The sequence below is a fragment of the Lissotriton helveticus genome, chromosome 6 (assembly GCF_964261635.1).
Source record: "Lissotriton helveticus chromosome 6, aLisHel1.1, whole genome shotgun sequence".
Classification (NCBI taxonomy): domain Eukaryota; kingdom Metazoa; phylum Chordata; class Amphibia; order Caudata; family Salamandridae; genus Lissotriton; species Lissotriton helveticus.
Window position 1 is genome coordinate 2058757207 of NC_136067.1, and position 19847 is coordinate 2058777053.

At 42.0% G+C, this 19847-nt stretch overlaps 1 protein-coding gene across 1 annotated transcript in view; it reads left to right on the forward strand.

Annotated features, from left to right (window-relative positions):
* The window catches only part of LOC144762984 (extracellular calcium-sensing receptor-like), a 175180-nt gene that overhangs the window by 80310 nt on the left and 75023 nt on the right, over window positions 1-19847 (forward strand). Inside the window, exon 4 of the mRNA XM_078648297.1 lies at window positions 7461-8300. Coding sequence (XP_078504423.1) covers window positions 7461-8300 — 840 coding nt within the window. The remainder of the gene's footprint in view (window positions 1-7460; window positions 8301-19847) is intronic.

The following is a 19847-nucleotide window of genomic DNA, read 5'->3' on the forward strand; positions in this document are numbered from 1 at the left end:
ACTTCATGTATCCTATCCAAGAACTGCCTTTAACCTTAACTCCTCCCACCCACTCTCATAACATTCTAAATTGCTCTGACTCTATTACATCTGAGTCTCTACTCCATTTCTAAAATGGAAACACCTGCCTCTCTCACCTCTACCCTTGTTTAGCTAGCTCAGACAATAAAACATCAACCTTGCAAACCACATGTTCAGCTAGGCCTCACATCCCAACATCCACCTCCTCCCCTGTCTGTCAATTTAGTGAATGGGTGTAACACAGGCCCCGGTAGCCCCTGCACAGCATATGGGCCCACAACACTTCTGTGCACTCACAGTCCACTCGGCTTACCACATGTAGCACAGGGCAATCCACTAGACATAACAGCACTCCAAGTTAATCTCTGTGTGATCTTTGCCAGCATCAAGGATAGCTCAAAAGTATTTCATTGTCATCTATACACAAATGACAAGATACACACATATCATATGCTCAACTACAAATGATGTGTGTGTAAAAATGTATAGTCCTAGCCGGTACAGACAAAACAATTGTCAGTGGAAAAGTGTGCAAAAATCCCAAATCTGATCCATTCTCCACTTTTCACACTCTGCCCTCATCCCTGTTGAGCAGTGCCCAATGTGCTACAGTGCCATTATGGCTGTCAGACTTCATTTGTGGGGGCGTACCATATGATTCCTCGATGTTCATCCAGGAAGGGGTAGGTTGTGGTCACATCATCCATAGCACCCTCAAGTGATGTGACCACATGCTGTAATGATGACCATACATTGTGTACGCCGAGTGAGGGTTGAGAGCAAATCAAGTGTGGCATGAAAAGACACTCAGATTAAGCAATTCTCATTCCAGTATATAAACTGAAGGACTGTTTGTGCCAAACACATTGAAATCTCAGCTCATTTCTAAGAGTCCCAGGTGTGTTGATTGTGCATTACCCTGATGGACAATGGCTGAAAACCCAATGGAGGGGTCTGTCCACCTGTAGCTTGTAACAGTGACAGCTCACTAAAGGCATTGCTCTGTTGCTGGGCTCTGTAGTCATTAGCATTTGTGAGGCCATGGGCAGCTGTCCACAGGCAGTGCCAGCCCGGACTGGCACACAGCATTTACCCTGAACTAAATCCACTCCTGTTGCCAACAACTGAGGTTCAGACTGCTTGCATGAACTGAGACAAGAAGGAGATTGTTGCTGTGCATTTTCATGCTGAAAAGGTATACCTTCAGCGGTGTCACATGAGGGGGCTAGAAGGAGCATTGGATGACCAAGCACAGTTAAATGTTGTTCTGGGTGTATGAGCAAATGCAGGGCCATGTGTGCCCCAATACAGAATCCAAAGGAACATCACATGAACATGATGTGGCCTATGTCCAGTTCCTAGAATTGGGAAATGGCCAGACTCTCACACTCTAACTGTGGCATAAGGCCAGGATGAGAGGTACAGTACAATGCTAGGTAGTGTACGACTCTATATTTACAGCCTGTCATCACTAGCCTTCTAATTGTGTGACAACCATTCATGTACCATATGTTGTGTACACATTCAACTAACACATACAACAGCTGTGTCCCTGTAAAGACAGTAACTCACTGTGACTTACAAAGACATGTCCTGATGATGTACCCAAACAAAATCAGGATGTCAATAATGACATCTTATTTTAAAGGCACTATACAATACAGATCACAGACCCCTTGCCTAACAGGAATATCTGCAGAAAGTGGAGTCCTGGAAGGCCACAGGGTCAGGACAATGTCAGAAACATGCCTACCTTACACACACCATGGGCACAGGAAATGTATAATATGGGTCCACAACCTTGAAGGGTATTAGCATGTCACCTGTGGCAAGGTTGTCATCGCCACTAGTGTACCGGATCAATAGAAGGCACAGACATGGGTCCAACACTATCAAGTCACAAGCAACAATTGTACCATTACTTTTTCTACATTGGTGTGCCCAAAGTCACTACCATGTAGTCAAAGTCCATATGTATCCAGGTATATTGATGAGACAGTTGTCTTTCAGAACATTACAAACATATGCAGCATGCTTCTCCTAAACCTTTGTACTTTGCCACACTTGCACTATGTTGACATCTGAAAGCATAAACTATGTTGAAGTGTGTTTGTCTAAACAGAGCTTTATGACTTCAGGTCGCACTCATAGACAAAACCAATGTTGACATTGACATCTAGCCAAAGTAGGCACAAAAATCTAGGATACATACTAACCAAGTGCTTGTACTCCATGGACCATATGCAATCCATGTCATACTAACATCATTGTACACATACATCACAATTCACACATGAATAAGAGTTAACAACAAATACATTTTGGAGATACAAATCTGAACATAAAATCATAACATGCTTTATTCAGCAAAGTAGTATGATTCTCTTAATACAAAAAAGGCCAATGACCAGTGCAATGCAGCTTATCCTTTTTATGGGCCACATGAAGCATGCCCTTTATCACTTGCCTTCACTAGTCACGCAAAGGGACACCTCCCACGGAAGGGGCATCTAGTGGCTGGCCAGACGCCAAGGGACAAGACTAAGGAGAACTGGGTTGGGTTTTGAGAGGGATGGAATCAGGAGGGGGGGTTGGTCAACTGCAGTGGTTGGGTCAGATGGAAGGTGTGTGGGACAACTGCAGTGGGAGGGTCAGATGGGGATGGGTCAAATATAGTGGGAGAGTCAGATGGAGGGGGTTGCTCAACTGCAGTGGGCGGGCTAGATGGAGGGGGGGATGGGCTTGGCTTCACAAGTTCGGGGATCCGGTAATGGGTAAGGGTCTGCAAGGGAATAGGGAGGGCAGGTGATTTTTTGGGGTGGGATTTCTTGGGTTTGGAGGTTTCAGGAGGGGGTTGGGACTTTTTGAACCAGGGGAATTCTCTGTTGGGTGAATTTGTGGGGGTACTTTTATTGTGGTGGGTGGGGGGCTGAAGTGAATGGCAGGGTCGCCAGGATCATTTTCTTCTTTTTGGGAGGGGGCTGGGAGGTTCGAGTAGGGAAGAGGTCATGGGCAATGAGGTGGACTTTGTGGGCAGAGTGAGTATGAGGAGAGGCAAGGTTAGGGGCTGTGGAGGCAGAGGGTTGTGTGGTCTGCTGCATGTCTGTGGATGCTGGTGTGGTGTCTGTTGGCATATATTTTGTGGTGATTGTGGCGTCTGTCTTGTGAGTGTGCATGTGTGTTTGCTTGCCCTTATGTCTGTGTGCTGCATGTGGATGTTGAGGTGGATGCATGTTTATGTTTACGTGTGCTTGGGTCAGGGAGGGACTGTGGATGGGGAAGAGGCAGGAGGGTGGGTGGGACAGCTGAATCTGGGACAATGCTGCTGTCAGTGTGGAGGCTAGGGCCTGATTGGATCTCTGAAGGGAAGACATGTCCAAGTGTATGCTCTGCAGGAATTATACAATTTGTGTGAGGTGATTTGTATGTACCTGGAGAACATTCAGCACTGCTGTCTGCCCCATAGAGATCTGCCTCCGGATGTCAATGGCCCCACACTGAGGGCAGCAGGGGAGACTGGGGCAGGGGGTGAGGTACCTGGTATGAAGGTGTATTATGTAGTCTGATTTGCGATGGGTCTCTCTTTTCGGTTTCACATGCCCTTCAGATCCGTGCTCTGACCGTCTGCCTTTCTCCAAACATGTATCGGATGAATCTTGAAATGAATGAGAGGAATGTGTATTAGTATCCTGATACCTAGGCTTTCTTATATTATCATGGTTTCTCAGATTACATATTTTATCAGTGGGTTCAAGTTGAGGAGACCCAACCCGGGATTGTGTTTTATTTAGTTTATTCTTTTGTTTATTATTACACTTCTTCTTCGAAGAATCGGCTGCCTGCTTGGAGCTATCCTTTTCAGAATTACCCTTAACTGTTGGCTTCTGAGGTCTTGCTCCCAAATTATCACTACCCCGCGTAGCATAGGTTTCTTCAATAATTTTAGGTAATTCCTGCTCCTGCAGTGCAGGAGTGTGTTCCTTTATGCGTTGGTGTATAGCCAGTGCTGCTGCCTCCCCTTTTATGTTACTTGACAATATAGAGGATACTGTGTTGAAGTTCCCAACCATTTTCATCCATAAGTCCAGGGAAGGTGCTGCCCCGTACTCATTCTGTAATTGTTTCAGTACTTCAGGTAGAACTGATATTGAAGGGGTACCATGTGTTCTGGTATAAAAGTTAGTGAAGACTGTACCCCAAGTGGCACAATCTTCCACCACTGGAGCCATCCCCATCGGCAAGCAAACTGTTAATATTCTCAGTTTTTCCTGCGGGCCCTTATGGGGAAAAACTGCTTCAAGCTGCCAAATTTTCTGAGCTTTCCAGATTGGCATTTGCCTTTGACTGGTGGGAACTTTTTCCATAATGGCATTCAACGGCTGATACCCGTCTCAGGAAATTGTGGTTGTGCAGCCTGATATGTCCGCGCAGGGTTAACTGTGAGTGTTTGCATAAAGTACTGCGTGAGGTTTCTGTAAATTATTTACTAGATCTTTGTATAGTATTCCTATTTCTGCTGCATTTAAATTAGCAAGATTAGAATGTGGTGTATAAGCAGCTAAGACCGGCCTTGTTGCTCCTTCTTTACTGAGCGGGTTGAATCTCACATTTGCTCTGATGGAGGAGGGCACCAGTTAAACAAAATTATATGTTCTTGGTTAGTTAACAGAATTTCTTTGTCAACGTATGGAAAGAATTTCTCTGGTGTTTCATCTTCAATGTAAGTGTGAAACAATTTTGTGCGAGCAGCCACAGGCGGGAATGTAACCCAAGAATAGAATACCTCTGTTCTGAATGTTTTGTCTGTCTCAACCACGAGGGTAACATCTCCACCCGTTGCCGGGAGGCCGTAATGTACTAATTTCATAGTAACTGATGTCTGCAATGTCCTGTAATATTTAGGGCCCTATTAAACCGCAACATACTCCCATTTCTCTATGGGTGCTTGTGCTACAGCAGTAAACAGGCCGTAGCACAAGCTCCCATGGAGAAATGAGAGATTGTGTTCATCCCTGCACTGCGTGACAGACACCTCAAGGTGCCTGTCACACGGTGCAGGGATCAACAGGGGTGCACCATAGGTGCCCCCTCGGCCCCCAACCAGAGGCCGCAAGGAGAAGAGGCCCTGTTATGGGGCCCCAAACTCGCTTTCCGACGGGCTTTCCATGTCAGAAAGCCTGGTATGGAAAGCCTGTCGGAAAACGAGCAGTGTAATCCTAACGGCGGAAATGCCGTCGATTGGGATTACGGGCCGGTCTCCGACTGTCGCCCGTTGGAAGCCAGCCGGAATGACCAGCTGGTTTCAATTTCAACCGCCCAGATTGTAATTAGGCGGTCGGAAGTGAAACTTTCTGAGGCTTTCTAACACTCATCGTAATCGGTGACTAAAGTCTAACTCCTTGTTCTTCAATGTCCTCAGCTTTTTCGGTCATTGTTAAAGAAAAAGGTAATTAATTAAATTAATTTATGGAGACAGGGTTAGCACAATGTGGTAGAATTTCGATCCTACAAGCTTGAATAACATGCAGCCAATACATAGGGTATACATACTCAGCTGAGGCATCTATCCCTTCCTACCACAGACGTCTCCGGTTTGGAGGTGAGTAGGGGTCTCTGAAAAGCCATGACTGATAAATAAGAGCCCAACCAACGTTGGAGCACCATGTTGTGTAGTTCCTAATAATACGTAGAATTTGCTCATTTGTTTGGACAACATAAACTAGGGGCTTGGTGCCTAGATTGATTCAGGACACCCTTGCAGGATATGTTGGCCTAGAGACCAGCTAGCTCACAGTGCCACTGTAAACCCCTCATAACTTACATTGGAGCTAATGGTTTCTGGAAAATACCGCACATGACAACCCTGACCCTTGAGGGATCATGGAAACAGATCAGTACCTTTCGCTCAGTCACTCGTGCTTACTTATTCTCAGTGAAATATACAGAGAATACACTGTGGTACGTTTTTCAATATATTTATTGAGCTAGCGTAATTTTTGCAAAGAATACATGTGCTGCGACAATCAGTATACAGAAACAGATTAGTGATGTTATGGATATGTAGATCGCTCTGTCGCCCGGTAGATGAAGATCAGACGACATTTGCACACAGTGCGTAGAGGCCTAGTACAAGGTAATTTCAGAGAAACAAATCCAACATTGTTGTGTATGCAAATATGTGCAAAAGTTCACAACTGAAAAATAGGATACTGTAACAAATAAGCCACTTAACTACATGGGCCTAACCCGGAAATATAACAAAAGACGATATTATACCAAGCATCCATAAAAAGCTTTTATGTAGAAAAGATGAAGCTCCACCAAATGTAGACTGATCCCAAACATTTGCATCCCACATTCTGAAAAATAACATGAAAGCTCCCAATTGTATAAGACATAGAGACACAGGTACAACATAAACTAAACAAATGTGTCTGCTATCTTCCCAAAATTTAGATGGACTTACTGATTCATGTATTGATTCATGTATTAATTCTATGTTAAAATATCAAAGTAATAAAATATAAAATAATGATTACTGGGGATGGAAGAGCCAAGGATTGTTTCCTTCAGTTACTACTTCTTTAACTTTCTTAAGGATTTATGTTTCTCTTAGCTATCTCTTTTTTTTTACTATTGTTTGGCATGACAAATGCCAACCTGCATGCCTCTGCTCAAGCAGATCATCTATGCATTAGAACAATATTGAGATTTGTAATTTTTATTCGCAATTTGCATTTGCAGCACTTGATTATTTCATTTTCCTTTTAGTATTTTGTATATTTTCAAGTTCATTATATATTTGTGCTGTGTGGAACTGATTTTTATTTTTATGTATGGTTCATAAAATATTTGCTGTATTTCCAAATTATTGATATAGTGCATCCAAGGGATCTGAATAGACACATGTCAGTGAAAGCTAAATTCTTTATAGCAATACATAAGCTTGTACAATGTAGGAATTTCTTAAGAAAGTGTACACAGGACTTTCTTTACAATCGTCAGCTTTGGTAAACTTGATGAAAGCATCCAATAGCATATCATATTAAAAATGATTAACATTTTTATATATAAATTATAGCCACAAATCCTCAGTATCTGTCACATAAATACATTAAACATTGAACAAAAATATAAAAATTGAAAGGTGAAAATTGAATGTGAAAATGGGTAAATGGTACTAGAATGAGAGGTTTCGATAAATTGAAAAATGAAGAAAGGATTCAAAAAGTGTTATCTCTGCTGGAGGTTGTTTTATCCAAACGTTCAAGTTATGGCTTGTGTGTTTTGATGATAATGAAGCTCATGTGACCTCTATGGGCTGTCAAGGTTTGAAAACATGTGCAAACCCGCAACTGCAAAATGATTAACACTGTTGGCTTCCTTGGCAAAATTAATGTTTTCTCAAGAAGTGTCCTATTTTGCCTTCTGTTCTATAGATTAGTCATGGATCCACACTTTCAGCTCTGAGCGACAAGGTTCAGTTTCCCTCATTTGTACGCACAGTACCAAGCAACTTTTTCCAAGACATTGCTCTGCCCCAGCTGATCAGGCGTTTCGAATGGTTCTGGGTAGGGATGGTGGTGGTGGACAATGATGTGGGAGAGAAAGGTGGTCATTCAATACAGCAAGGAATCGAGAAGAATGGGGGTTGTGTGACGTTTGTGGCTAAGATCCACTTGAGTTACACCAAGAATAAGGTCCTCAAGGTGGTGGAAGTAATCAAGCAGCATTCGGTCAACGTAATCATCCTGCACAGTCCGGAGATGCATGTCATAGCTTTAATGGATGCTCTTTACGAACAACACGTCACAGGGAAGGTGTTTGTTGCTTCTGCTTCATTTGGGATCACTCCAGGACTGTTCACCAGACAAGCATGGGAAGTGTTGAATGGGACAGTAGGCCTGGTGCAGATCACAGGCCAAATGCCAGGTTTCTGGGACTTCCTCAGCCACCTTCACCCATCCACATCTACAGGAGAAACATATCTAAAGCTCTTTTGGGAAAAGGCGTTTAGTTGCAAATGGGTGCAGTCCCAAGAAAATTACACAGCACCAGGGGATTTACGTCCTAATGTAGGAGCTTGCTCCGGTAAAGAGGCATTAGAAAAGGTGGCTAGAGATCTATTTGAACTAAATGATCTGAGTTATACTCAGCATGCATACCTTGCAGTTTATGTCTATGCACATGCACTGAATGAACTTATTTTATGCAAGCCAGGCAATGGGCCCTTTGTGAATGGAACATGTGCCAACTCCAGTGACATTCAGCCATGGCAGGTAAGTGTGGAACTGCTTCCTGAAACATGATGTTATTCAACAAAACTCTTTGAAATTATTCAGTTACTTACCAGTAATTTCCATTACTCTGGCTCCAGGAAACCAACACAATGCTACTATGTTAACCCTAGAGCTCTTGGAAGGGAGGGTGGTGGGGGAAGGAGGAGTGTGAAGATGAAGGCAATGAGTCAGGGTAATGAAGATTAAGTAAACAGGTCATTACCTTGTCCCGTGGAGGAGCACATAACCAAGCAGCAATCAAACACCCAAGACACAAAAATGTAATCTAGTGAATTTATTGTTTCAATATGAGGTGAAGTTACACTGAGATTACTAACTCCAGTACCTTTACCCCAAAGTCTTAGGAGGAATTGCCTTCCACCAGAAATCTGTAGTGAGTCATAAATGTGTGGAGGTAGAAAAACGGGGCTACTATACAAATGCATGGTTGAACTGACCTATATGGTAATTGGGCAGTGCTCGATAGGTTTGTCTGTCAGTGTGAGAGCCATTTGTTGGTAGGTTGTGTGCCTATTTTATACCACAAACATTACCTGCAGCAAAATGCATGCACCCTCCCGTACATTGAAAATTAACCATACAGTGTGTCTTTAAAAGCTTAAAACTGGCCTGGTTTGCAAATATGGGCCAGCTTTTTAGGTTCACTTTTTAGGTTTGTAGGTTCACTAATGGGGGCCATTTTTATTTTGATGCCCGGGCATATTTTTTGTCGAAGTCCGACCCTGCACAAATATCTTTCATTTCAAAGGCCCCATGAATTAGAAACTCCACAAGTGGATCTTCCTTGTTTCACTCCTGACAGATCTTTAACTTCTGACTCATAAGCAAAGTTAATGGTTGCTTTAAACCATTTACTCAGCTTATAAGTAGATGCTATAAACCTTGCCCAGTCAGCCCGAAGGTAGCAAATTTTCATGAATGAAGCTGTTTGCTCAACTTAAAAGGAGAGTGTGTGATGTACACTCAGTGTCCACATTTTTATCTCCTGCAGAGGAGGAATAAAAGAAGTGAGCCCTAGATCCTGATACGCATGAAATAAAGACAGGATTTGGTGTAAACGAAAGACATATCATGTCTTAGAATCATTTTATCTGGAATGAAATTCAAAAAAGGATCAGTGTGTAATAAGGCACCTAACTCTCCAATCCTATGCTCCAAACAGAAAGATCACAGAAATAATGTCTTATTGAACACCATCTTAAGATCCTCTGTTCTAGGGGTTCAAAAGAATGAAAATAAAGAACTCTTAAAACTAAGGGGACAAACCAAGAGGTTACAGGAGAATGAGAAACAGGTGTGTTTAATGAATATCTTTTAAGTAAACTTTCTAATAAATTGTCCATATCTATCCATTTTCTACCTCTAAAGTCTCAGATTGCCACCCATTGACTCCTAAATGTGGACACCGCTAAACACAGGAGGAAGCCATCCCTCAAAATGTCTAGCACTTTTGGTGGATCACAAGAGACAGGAAGAAGACCTCTAAGATTGCACCATTTCAAGAAGGACATACAATGCCGGTTGCAAACCTTTAAAATTGATGGATGCCTTGAGTGCTGAGTCTTTTCAATGTTGCTTGATCTAATGATGGAACTCCCAATGTAGAGGACTAAGTTGAAACAACCAAGGAGGGGTGTCAATAGCCTGCCGAGATGAGAGAACCAATTCCTGCAAGGCCAACACGGAGTTACTATCAACACCCATACAAGATCACCCTGAATCTTCTGAATGACTCTTGGTATGTGAAGAATAAGACAGAAGGCATGCAACATTCCACAAGGCCATACTACTGATACAGCATCCAATGTCTAAGCTTAATTGGGAGGGAACAGAATAGTGAGAGGAGAGAATACGCTTCCTGCACAAAAAGGACTAACCAAGGTACTTAAAATTTCTGAGTCATCAAATTGAAAACCTCTGATGAAAACACTAGAAATTTGAGTTTGAGACAGAATGGCTGAGCTCATCTGTCCAAGAGTTCTGTTTCCCTGGAAGGTAGATTGCGCTGAGAAGAGGCAGATTGCCCTCTGTACAGCTTTCTAGCTCCTGTTTCAAGCAGTACCAATCCAGGGATCCTGTTGTCTCTTGTTGATTTATCCAAGATCTGGCTACCCTATGGTCCGTTCTGACCTGGAATATATGCGCCATTAAGATCTGTGAGAAATGAGTCAGAGCTAATTGTACTGCCCTTAATTATTTCCTGTTTGAAGGCCTGGATATCTCATGAGCTCCATTTATCCTGGACCCCTCATTACTCTAAGATTGCTTCCTAACCCGTTCCACTTGCATCCGTAGTTACTATCTTGGGGAGAAGAGGCTGAAAGGGACAACCTCTAGTCAGATTCTCTGCATTGGGCCACCACTGTAGAGAGGGTGAAATTTGATGAGTTGCTGGAACCAGATACTCGCCTATGATAAGGAGTTTTAATGCTCATGCAGGCGTCCTACCAAGGGATACATATGAAAACAAGCCCACAGGACCAAGAATACTATGGAAGCCAAATTCCCCTGGACTGCTACCGTTCACTGGCTGTCAACCCTTGCCTAGATAGGAGACCCTGCAGATTGGAAAGAAGTTTTATCCTTCTGTACTCTGGTAAGGACACTCTACTCACCTCTGAATTGAATATAGCTCCAATTAACTGGATTTTTTTGTACCAAGATGAGATGTGATTTGGGCTGCTTATCAGAAATCTGTGTTTCTCCAGGATCTTGATCAGTATTGCCACATCTTCCAATGTCTTAGAAAAAAGAAGGAGGCAATCAACTAATCGTTGAGGTAAGGGAAGCGTGACATTCCTAAAGAATGTAATCTACCTTACACTGACGCCAAAAGTTTTGTAAATATTCTTTGTGCTGTTACCAAACCAAATGGAAGGACCTGTAATTGGTAATGGCTGTCTTGAATTGAGAATCTGAGGAACTTCTGATATGATTTGTGCATTGACACATGCAGATAGGCCTCTAGCAGGTCTATTGATGCCATACATTCTGATTTCCTCAGGAATTGAAAGATGCTTGTCGAAGTTATCATTTAGAATGTCTAAGATGAAATAAATGTATTCACATTGTCCAACTCTACAACTGGTCTAAACCCCCTGACAGCTTCTGTACCAGAATGATTATTGAATAACAACTAGTTCAGTTCAGATTTCTGATATTGTTATTCTCTCTGCCTTACTCAACAGGGTGTGAAGTCCTTTTAATAATGCTGATCATCTTACAGAGTGAAGAGACAATCTCCAAGGACCTTTTGTCTGAAATGTGTTGTTCCCAGCTGCTCTAACCCCCAACTGGTCTGTGGTCTTCCTTGGCATAGTCAGGCTAAGCTAAAGGAAACGCAGGCTGGGTCAACTGGGACTGATATTTATCTGAGACAGGGCTCCCTTGGCTGCAACTCCTTCCTTGAAAGGGCTGTTAAATCTCTCTGAATGTTAAAGCAGGTTTAAAAGCCCTCTTGTAAAGTATTCAGTTGCCACGAAGGCTGAACGCACAGGCTGCAACAATTTATGTATCTCTGCTGATGGGTTCCTTAAATTGAGAGCCAAGAAGCCTGATTCTGGTAAAGGGTAGATGACTCAACAATGCTTTCTGGGTGGTGGCCGCACACATCCATAAGTACCTTCTGTTGAATATTACTGCTCCAGAAGATAATGCTGCTGCACTCAACAGGTCAAAAGAAACATCTGAGAGAAAGCTTATTTGTTGCTCTATGATGGCAAAAGTATTGATGACAAATAAATCCTATTTTTCATTGGTTCACTAACCCATGAATAACTTTTAGCAAAGACTGTATCATCTAGCTTGTGAACATGCTTGTTCTTACCACAAAGTTTGAAGCCACATGTGACTTTTTTATTGCTGCTTCCAGCTTCTTATGTACCATCTAAGGGAGTATTACCTCCTCTCAAATTATAATCCCTTGGGAGAAGAGACCTGCCATGAGGGAGTCCACTTTTACTGTGGGTAAGAACTCTTCCGCAAAGTTCTATAAGGGATAGCTGCGCACCAAGAATCTGGGAGATGACTGATGATAAATGTCCTTCCACTGTGTTGACAACCTCTTTCTTATTGTTGCATGAGCACGCAATGATTCTAGATCTCGCCGTTGAGAGTGACATTGAACAACTCTGGGCTTCTGGCAATGAAGATGAAGTACATCTGAAAGCTCCTGTCCCGGAACATAACGCTCTTTGACCTCATCGTTGTCATTGAGGTCTTGAGCATCCACATTAGTGTCTGTAGATACTTTGGACATTTTTGGAGCAAGAACCCCTTCTCTGGCAAACAAATGCTGCTTCCACTGCATTCTCAATCATCTTTTGTATAGTGGCTAAGGCTATTTTGTCCTGCTGTACTATTGGTGGACCTGCCCGCATCTCCTTCTGAGAAGAAGGATCTGCAAGAAAGGAAGGAGAGTTTATTATAAATATATACTTTTATATATATATTTTTTTTTAAAGGAAGGTTGGGTGCCCAATCCCATCAAGCACATGGCAACTGCCTTTCATTAAAAAAAAACAAAGAAATTCTCTGGAAAAAAACAAGATTTGAAGTGATGCTATAATATGGTCAACATGTCAATTAAAACATACTATTTTAAACTAAGCTACTTGAGATAAATATAACAGGGACATTTCAGTGGTTGTGTTAGTTTAAAATGATAATTTTAAGCTGACATTTTTAACTTAACCATAATGTCCAATTTACCTTTTTTTTTTTTTTTAGAGAAAAAATAGATCTATAATATATCGTATGCATGCGATCCTGCATGTGAGCCAAAAAGCCTTAACCTTAGTGTAATTAGACCGCTATTTTTTATCTCTGACTTGTTGAACAGCTGGGCCACTGTGAAGTGTTGCCGCAGAAATAAATAGCAGAAAGGCAGGAATACAATGATTGAGGTTTTATTTATATCCTCAAAGTAAGAGACCTCATCCTACAAAGTCCAGCAAACAACTAACTTGTAGTTTGAGGCAAAACATTCTATCTAAATAACATTCTATGTTGGAACAACTGAGAGGAGCATGAGCCATGGAACATCACAAAAAAGGTTGGCTCAAGATAAGAATACTACAACACCTCCCTCATATCATCAATAAAACAAAATAAGAAAAACACAGGAAAATAAAACATACTAAACAAACTCTTTGACCACATTAGTGCTAAGGCAATTCCTCTTCTGTGCTGCAGGACCTGGATTCCCATTGTTCATGACGAGCTGAGCTCGTCATGAGCATGGAAGGGGTTAAAGCGAGAAGGAATGGATATTACTCTGTCAGACATCCTTACAGAGAAATCATCTGCAGAAGTGGAAGGAAGAGAAATATCCAGTTCAGCATCATTTGGACAACATTTGGCAATTCTATTGAGGTTCCAAACCTTGTGATCTTGAGTCCTAACAGCATTACCTAAAAGTTTGATAACCTTAATTGGTTTACTATATTTAGAAATACCAAATTTTCTCTCTGGCAATTTTATTCTCACTAAATCACCAACACTCACCACAGTTTTTTTTACAGCTTTCCTCACATCATACGCACTCTTCCTCCTATCCATCTTTTCCAACTCTCTTTCTCTCCAACCGGCTGTGTTATCACCAAAACCTGCTACATCAGATAGTTTTGCAGAAAACCAAGGAGGTTTGAGATGGGTACAAGACGACCTACCCTTAAATAAGCTAAACGGAGTTACTCCAGTAGAGGAGTGTGCAGTGAATCCATACTCGCAGACCTTTTTATTTACTGCATCTTCCCAGTCAATGCTAGACACAAAAGCCAATTGCATGGCCTCTTTTAATACTCTGATGAACCTCTCGACAACTCCATTGCTCTCTGGATGATACAAAGATGCACGCTTGTGTACAATGCCTCTTTCACTCAGAAACATTTCTACTATACCAGAAGTGAATTGTGCACCGTTATCAGTCAGCACAGAGCTCGGCAAACCTTCACTCCCAAATAAGTCATCCAGAAAGGAGATTACAGAAGAGGAGTCCACCCAATTGACAATCTAGATGAAAGGCCACCTGGAGAACATATCAACACACACCAACACATACCTATCTTGACTTTTAACCTTAACAGGTCCTAGGATATCCAAACAAATATCCACCCAAGGCCCTGTGGACTGGTTCCTGAGGACCATCGGTTGAGTCCTACATTTGAGTATCTTATCACTCAAAGAACACTGGGAACAATCCTGCACAGATCTCTCAATTTGAGTATCCATAGCAGGCCACCAATATACCTCTCTGACCCTTTCTTTTGTTTTGGCAATGCCCATGTGGCTAGAGTGAGCATTTTCAATTATTTTAGATCTCAACTTCATGGGAGGAAAAAGTCTGCTTCCTCTAACCAATAATCCATTGAGGCAAGACAACTGTTATCTAACACACCAATATCCTTTAATCCCTTCATCACAGTCCTTCTTTTCACACCAACCATCACGTACAAAACCCATCACACGCTGCAAATCAGAATCAATCCTCAATTCTGACATCCATTCTTCCTCTGTAATTACGCCTTCCGTAACAATACATACTTTAAAATCCTATGAAGAATCCTCATCAAGAAGAGAATCATCCTCATCATGCTCAGAAATCGAGTCACCACTAAGCCTGGACAAACAATCTGCCAAGATGTTGCTAGAACCAGGCAAATAAGAAACACTAAACTCAAAGTCCTGTAGAGCAACTAACCACTTCCTTATTCTGTGAGAAACACAGTCAGTTCCTTTTTTCTCAAACACTTCTTTAAGCGGTTTGTGGTCTGAAATGACCGCAAACTTTCTTCCCCATAAAAACTTTTTACGTTTGCGAGCGGCCCAATACACAGCCAGAGCCTCTTTTTCGACAACTGAGTAATTACACTCAGCTCCCCTTAAAGGCCTAGAAATAAACAAGATGGTTTTGTCAACCTTTTCTCCTTTCTGTAAAAGAACCGCACCAATACCCTTGCAACTAGCATCAGTCATAACATACGTGTCTCTAGTTGGATCAAATCTAGCAAGATTTTGAGCATGATTGAGACTGTTCTTGATCAAATCATACTCGGCACTACAATGTTTGTCCCAGACAAATTCTTGTCCCTTTTTCAATAATGTTCTCATATGTTCGGTTTTCTGTGCAAACCCTGGAACAAACTTATTATAAAACCCAGCCATGCCAAGAAATTTAACTAATTCATCTTTATTCTCTGGATATTTGAGGTTATTGATTGCTTCCACCAGAGACGGCTTGGGCTTAATGCCAGACCCAGAAACCAAATGACCAAGATATTCTATGGCTTCCACATCGAATTTGCATTTGTCCAACCTAAGAGTGAGGCCCGCATCTTGTAGCCTACCCAACACCTCAGACACTCTTTCATCATGTTCACTGCGAGACTCACCATACACCAGAACATCATCCTGATAGACTTTGACCCCGTGAAGACCAGCTAAGATGTTCTCCATCACCCTTTGGAACACAGAGGCAGCTAAAATCAAACTGAAAGGCATTCTTAAAAATGTATAAGTACCAAAGGGAGTGATGAACGTGGTAAAGTCTTGACAAGAGGGGTGAAGCCTGACCTAATGATAGGCCGAGGAAAGATCTAATGTGGAGAAGTGTGTAGCTCCATCGAAAGAGGATAACATCTCAGTGATGTTGGGAAGTGGGTAATGATCTACCACAACGGCTTTATTTAGTTCCCTCATATCGATGCACAATCTTGCCTCACCGTTGGCCTTACGGGCCATCACCACCGGAGAAACCCATTCCGTGGCTTCAACCTCTTCTATCACACCATTAGTAATCAATTTGTTTAACTCTTCTTTCATTTTGTCCCTGACCAAAAGCGAAACATTTCTAACTTTAGCTATCTTAGGTGATCACTCCTTCTTCAATTTAATTAGGTGCAGGTATTTCTTAAGACAACCAAGTTTTTTGTCAAAAACATTGGGAAACTTTTTAACCCAATCACCATGCTCAGAAACTACAGAAACCTTGGGAAGATCTCTGAGGCGCACAGGAGGTACTTCATTGGGATCTTGTTGATGTGCCCAACTGATCAGTGAGTCCCCTTTCATCGAAGCATAAATCTTCCCTGCCGTGATCCTAGCTTTGAAGTCAATAGTCCAGATAAAACAACCTAAAAGATGTATTATCTGACCACCATAACCCCTGAGAATTATGTCGGGTTTGAGTAATTTGACCCTGTTTAATAGGTTTTTCTCAAAGAAAGTCCTAGGTATCAGTGTGATTTTGGCACCTGAGTCAAATAACATGTCTACAAGACAGTCGTTAATTAGAACCTTCTCCACAGGTCCATCCCCATTAAGATTATCAACCTGACATACAACAGGTTCATCTTCGGTGAACAAGACGCGATCCAGCGTAAAGACTGATTAAGCCCCCTCGAGCAGGTAGACGGACCTCGCACTCGCTCGCAGAGTCTCCTCCTAACCATGGAGAAGATACCAGATGCCCCAAATTGGGATAAAACATCGAGTCAAAAGAATTTTGACCTTCAGCGCCATTCACCAAACTTCCCGCATCCTCCGAACTAATTCTGTCCTCAGAGGCATTGTGTTAAGTACCAGGCACTGTACTTCCTTAGTCCTGATGATGATCCCCCTGTCATAGGAGCCTGGGATCAAAATGTCGTCGACATTTATCAGTACCACTTCTGTTTGCATTTTATTTAAGTTGTGGCTACTGTTGTTGGTTAGCTTCCTTGACCCCATGACCACACCAAGCAACCATTGCTCCTTTGTTGCCTGCTAAAACCCTTTATGTTTTGTATATGTTATGTTTTCTTTGTAACCTTTTTTCCCCCATGCCGGATGCAGGATTGTGTCCTTTTCCATTACATGTGTTGTTTTGTATCTGTACATGAATCGTTCAATATTTAACTTATTAAAATTCTCTGTCCGGCTGGACACAGAAAATCTATAGTACCCATTAAGGTCTATATGTAATCTTTCCCCTTAAACAACTTACTCAAGGATCATTGTTCTAAAAAATAATTGATACCCAGGGTCCTTGGCTACTCATTGGGTTCCTTTGTCTCTGTTAATGTTTTTCTAGCACGCCAAAGAGCACATCATTTCATTCAATACAGGAGGATTCATATTAATTATTTGAGCTGTGTTACCCCTTTTCACACATGCTCCCAGTCAGGAAATAAATTAGAAAAGTTGTCAGTGACAGTCAACTACAAGGCTGGCTTACTGCTGCTCATACTCCTAACACTAAAAACAAAACATGATGACTCTCTTGGCAATAGACTGGCGCCCCCGTGATATTATTTAAGGCCTCCCCCCCATTTTGTAAGACCTCTGTCCTACACATAAAAGTGTCCACAAAGCAAAGGTGCAGTAACCTGAAAGTAGCCTGTACCATGTTGTGCAGCAAGAATGAGGGAATGTCAGCATCAGGTATCCCCAGTGTCAACTTTACAGCTGCCTTACCTACCAGTTCCCCACAACTGTTAGCTGAGATATCTGTAACATTACAACCACATTCTCCTACTGTCTACACTGACCCAACTACAAATCCCAAAGCAGGGAAGTCACCTTCTTGTCAACAAGTTGAATTGACAAATACAGTCTTTGACAATCAAACACTCAGTCATCTTATGTGCAATATAAGGTGTCCATTCACTTATCTAGATCCTGTCATATTCCTGAAGTATTGACATATCACATGTACAACAACATGTGAAAACCACAATCATGTGGCTCATGTGGCTCACTTGGCTGTCAAAGCTGGCCACATAGTCACCATACACATCCCTATGAGTATCCACCCCATTTTCCTTCTTAAATGAAGCTACTCAAACTCTTGTTGTGACAAACAAGATAAAGGAGTCTCAATGCAAAGATCACTATAATGATATACTTTACCACATCCATGAAGTTTTAATGCTTGTGGCTGTGCCAATGTTTGCACGTGACACATCATTGCTGGACATATACACACATCACTTGAGACACAAACACTCCTTAACAATACAAACCCACACCTAACAACAAACATGTCCCTCATATAGCACATATATCCCGTATCAGGCAGGTAACCATGGTCAAGTATGGTGCATGATATCTCTGGGTGGAAGTTCAAATGTGGGGCCATGTGTGCATCAAGACAGAATATAAAGGCACATCACGTCCGCATGATGGGACCTATGTTCAGTTTACTAATAATGTACATGCACAGACTCACGTACTCTATCTGTGCATTAAGCCCTGAAGCTGATGTACATGAACACGCAACGCAGTGCCCAACTCAACAATCACACCATATTATACCTAGCTATCAACTCCTGTGACACCATTCCTGTACCATGAGCCAGCTCCTCCGGCAACTACATTGGTAGTGAACTACTAAGTACAGAAACACTGTCTAACTTACTAAGCATTGTCATGGACCCACACACACCAGCCACATGAAAGAGGCAAAAAATGTGAATGACATTAGAACCGTTCAAATTCCACTACACAGGAGGCCACAGTGCATAGAAACCCTGCATACAACGGATCTTGAATTTAAGGAAAGTCCTGGAAGACAACATGGCCAGGACATAGTCTGATTTGTATTTTTCTCACACTTCCCACGTCGACAGGACTTTGAGAATCTATCTCAACTGGGGCTAATGGCTTTTGGCACAAGTGGCACATTTGTAATTGGAAGTACTTAACAAGATCCACTGAAGGCAAAGCAATTGGCCCATATCGATTACGTCACATTTAGCAGTTTACACATTGCTTTGTGTACATGTATGGCTAAACTAACTATCATGTATGTAGACTCACAATGCCTCCAAGTGTATTGACGAGAAGATTCACTTTGCACACATCAAATATATATGCAGCATACATCTCATTGAGTGACAATGCAACCGAACCATGATGTGGATAATGGTCTTGCTCCACATCTGTGCTGGTAATGTTCTCAAATTGGATTGTAACATGTTTACTGACATTGCCTTATACCTGACACTCTGTAGATGACACATGAGGATTTGTAAGCTCAAAATCTACATGGATTGACTGACATGCATACTCATCTATTGTTAATGTTAGTTGTTATTTGTGTGTGCTGTGCATGGTCGATGTCTCAGCAGACACATTTAAGTAACAGCCTAACCCTGAGCAGTTTGTGTATATTCCCATATAATGTAGTTATGCTGTGAGTGATGGTCTCATTCTTTTCTACTCAAGACTGTGGTACCTCAGCCTAAGTTGGCATCCATGTATGTGCATAGCATTGTGTATATACAACTCACTGAATTTTTAATTCCACTCCATAGTGAGATGTGAGAAAATAGGTTTTAGAGATACATCACAGGTGACTGTTTCTGTGAGCTTGTATTAGAAGGCTTGCTGGGATTTGTGGTCTTGACTAACCCCCCTCCTCCCTCCAATTGACCAATGACTTCATGATAGTATGGGTGTGTGTAGTAGCAAGATGGCTGACAGAGGGAACAGAGTTTGGAGTGGAGAGCCTGCTGGGATGTGTGGTCAGTGCAGTGAGCCCTCCTC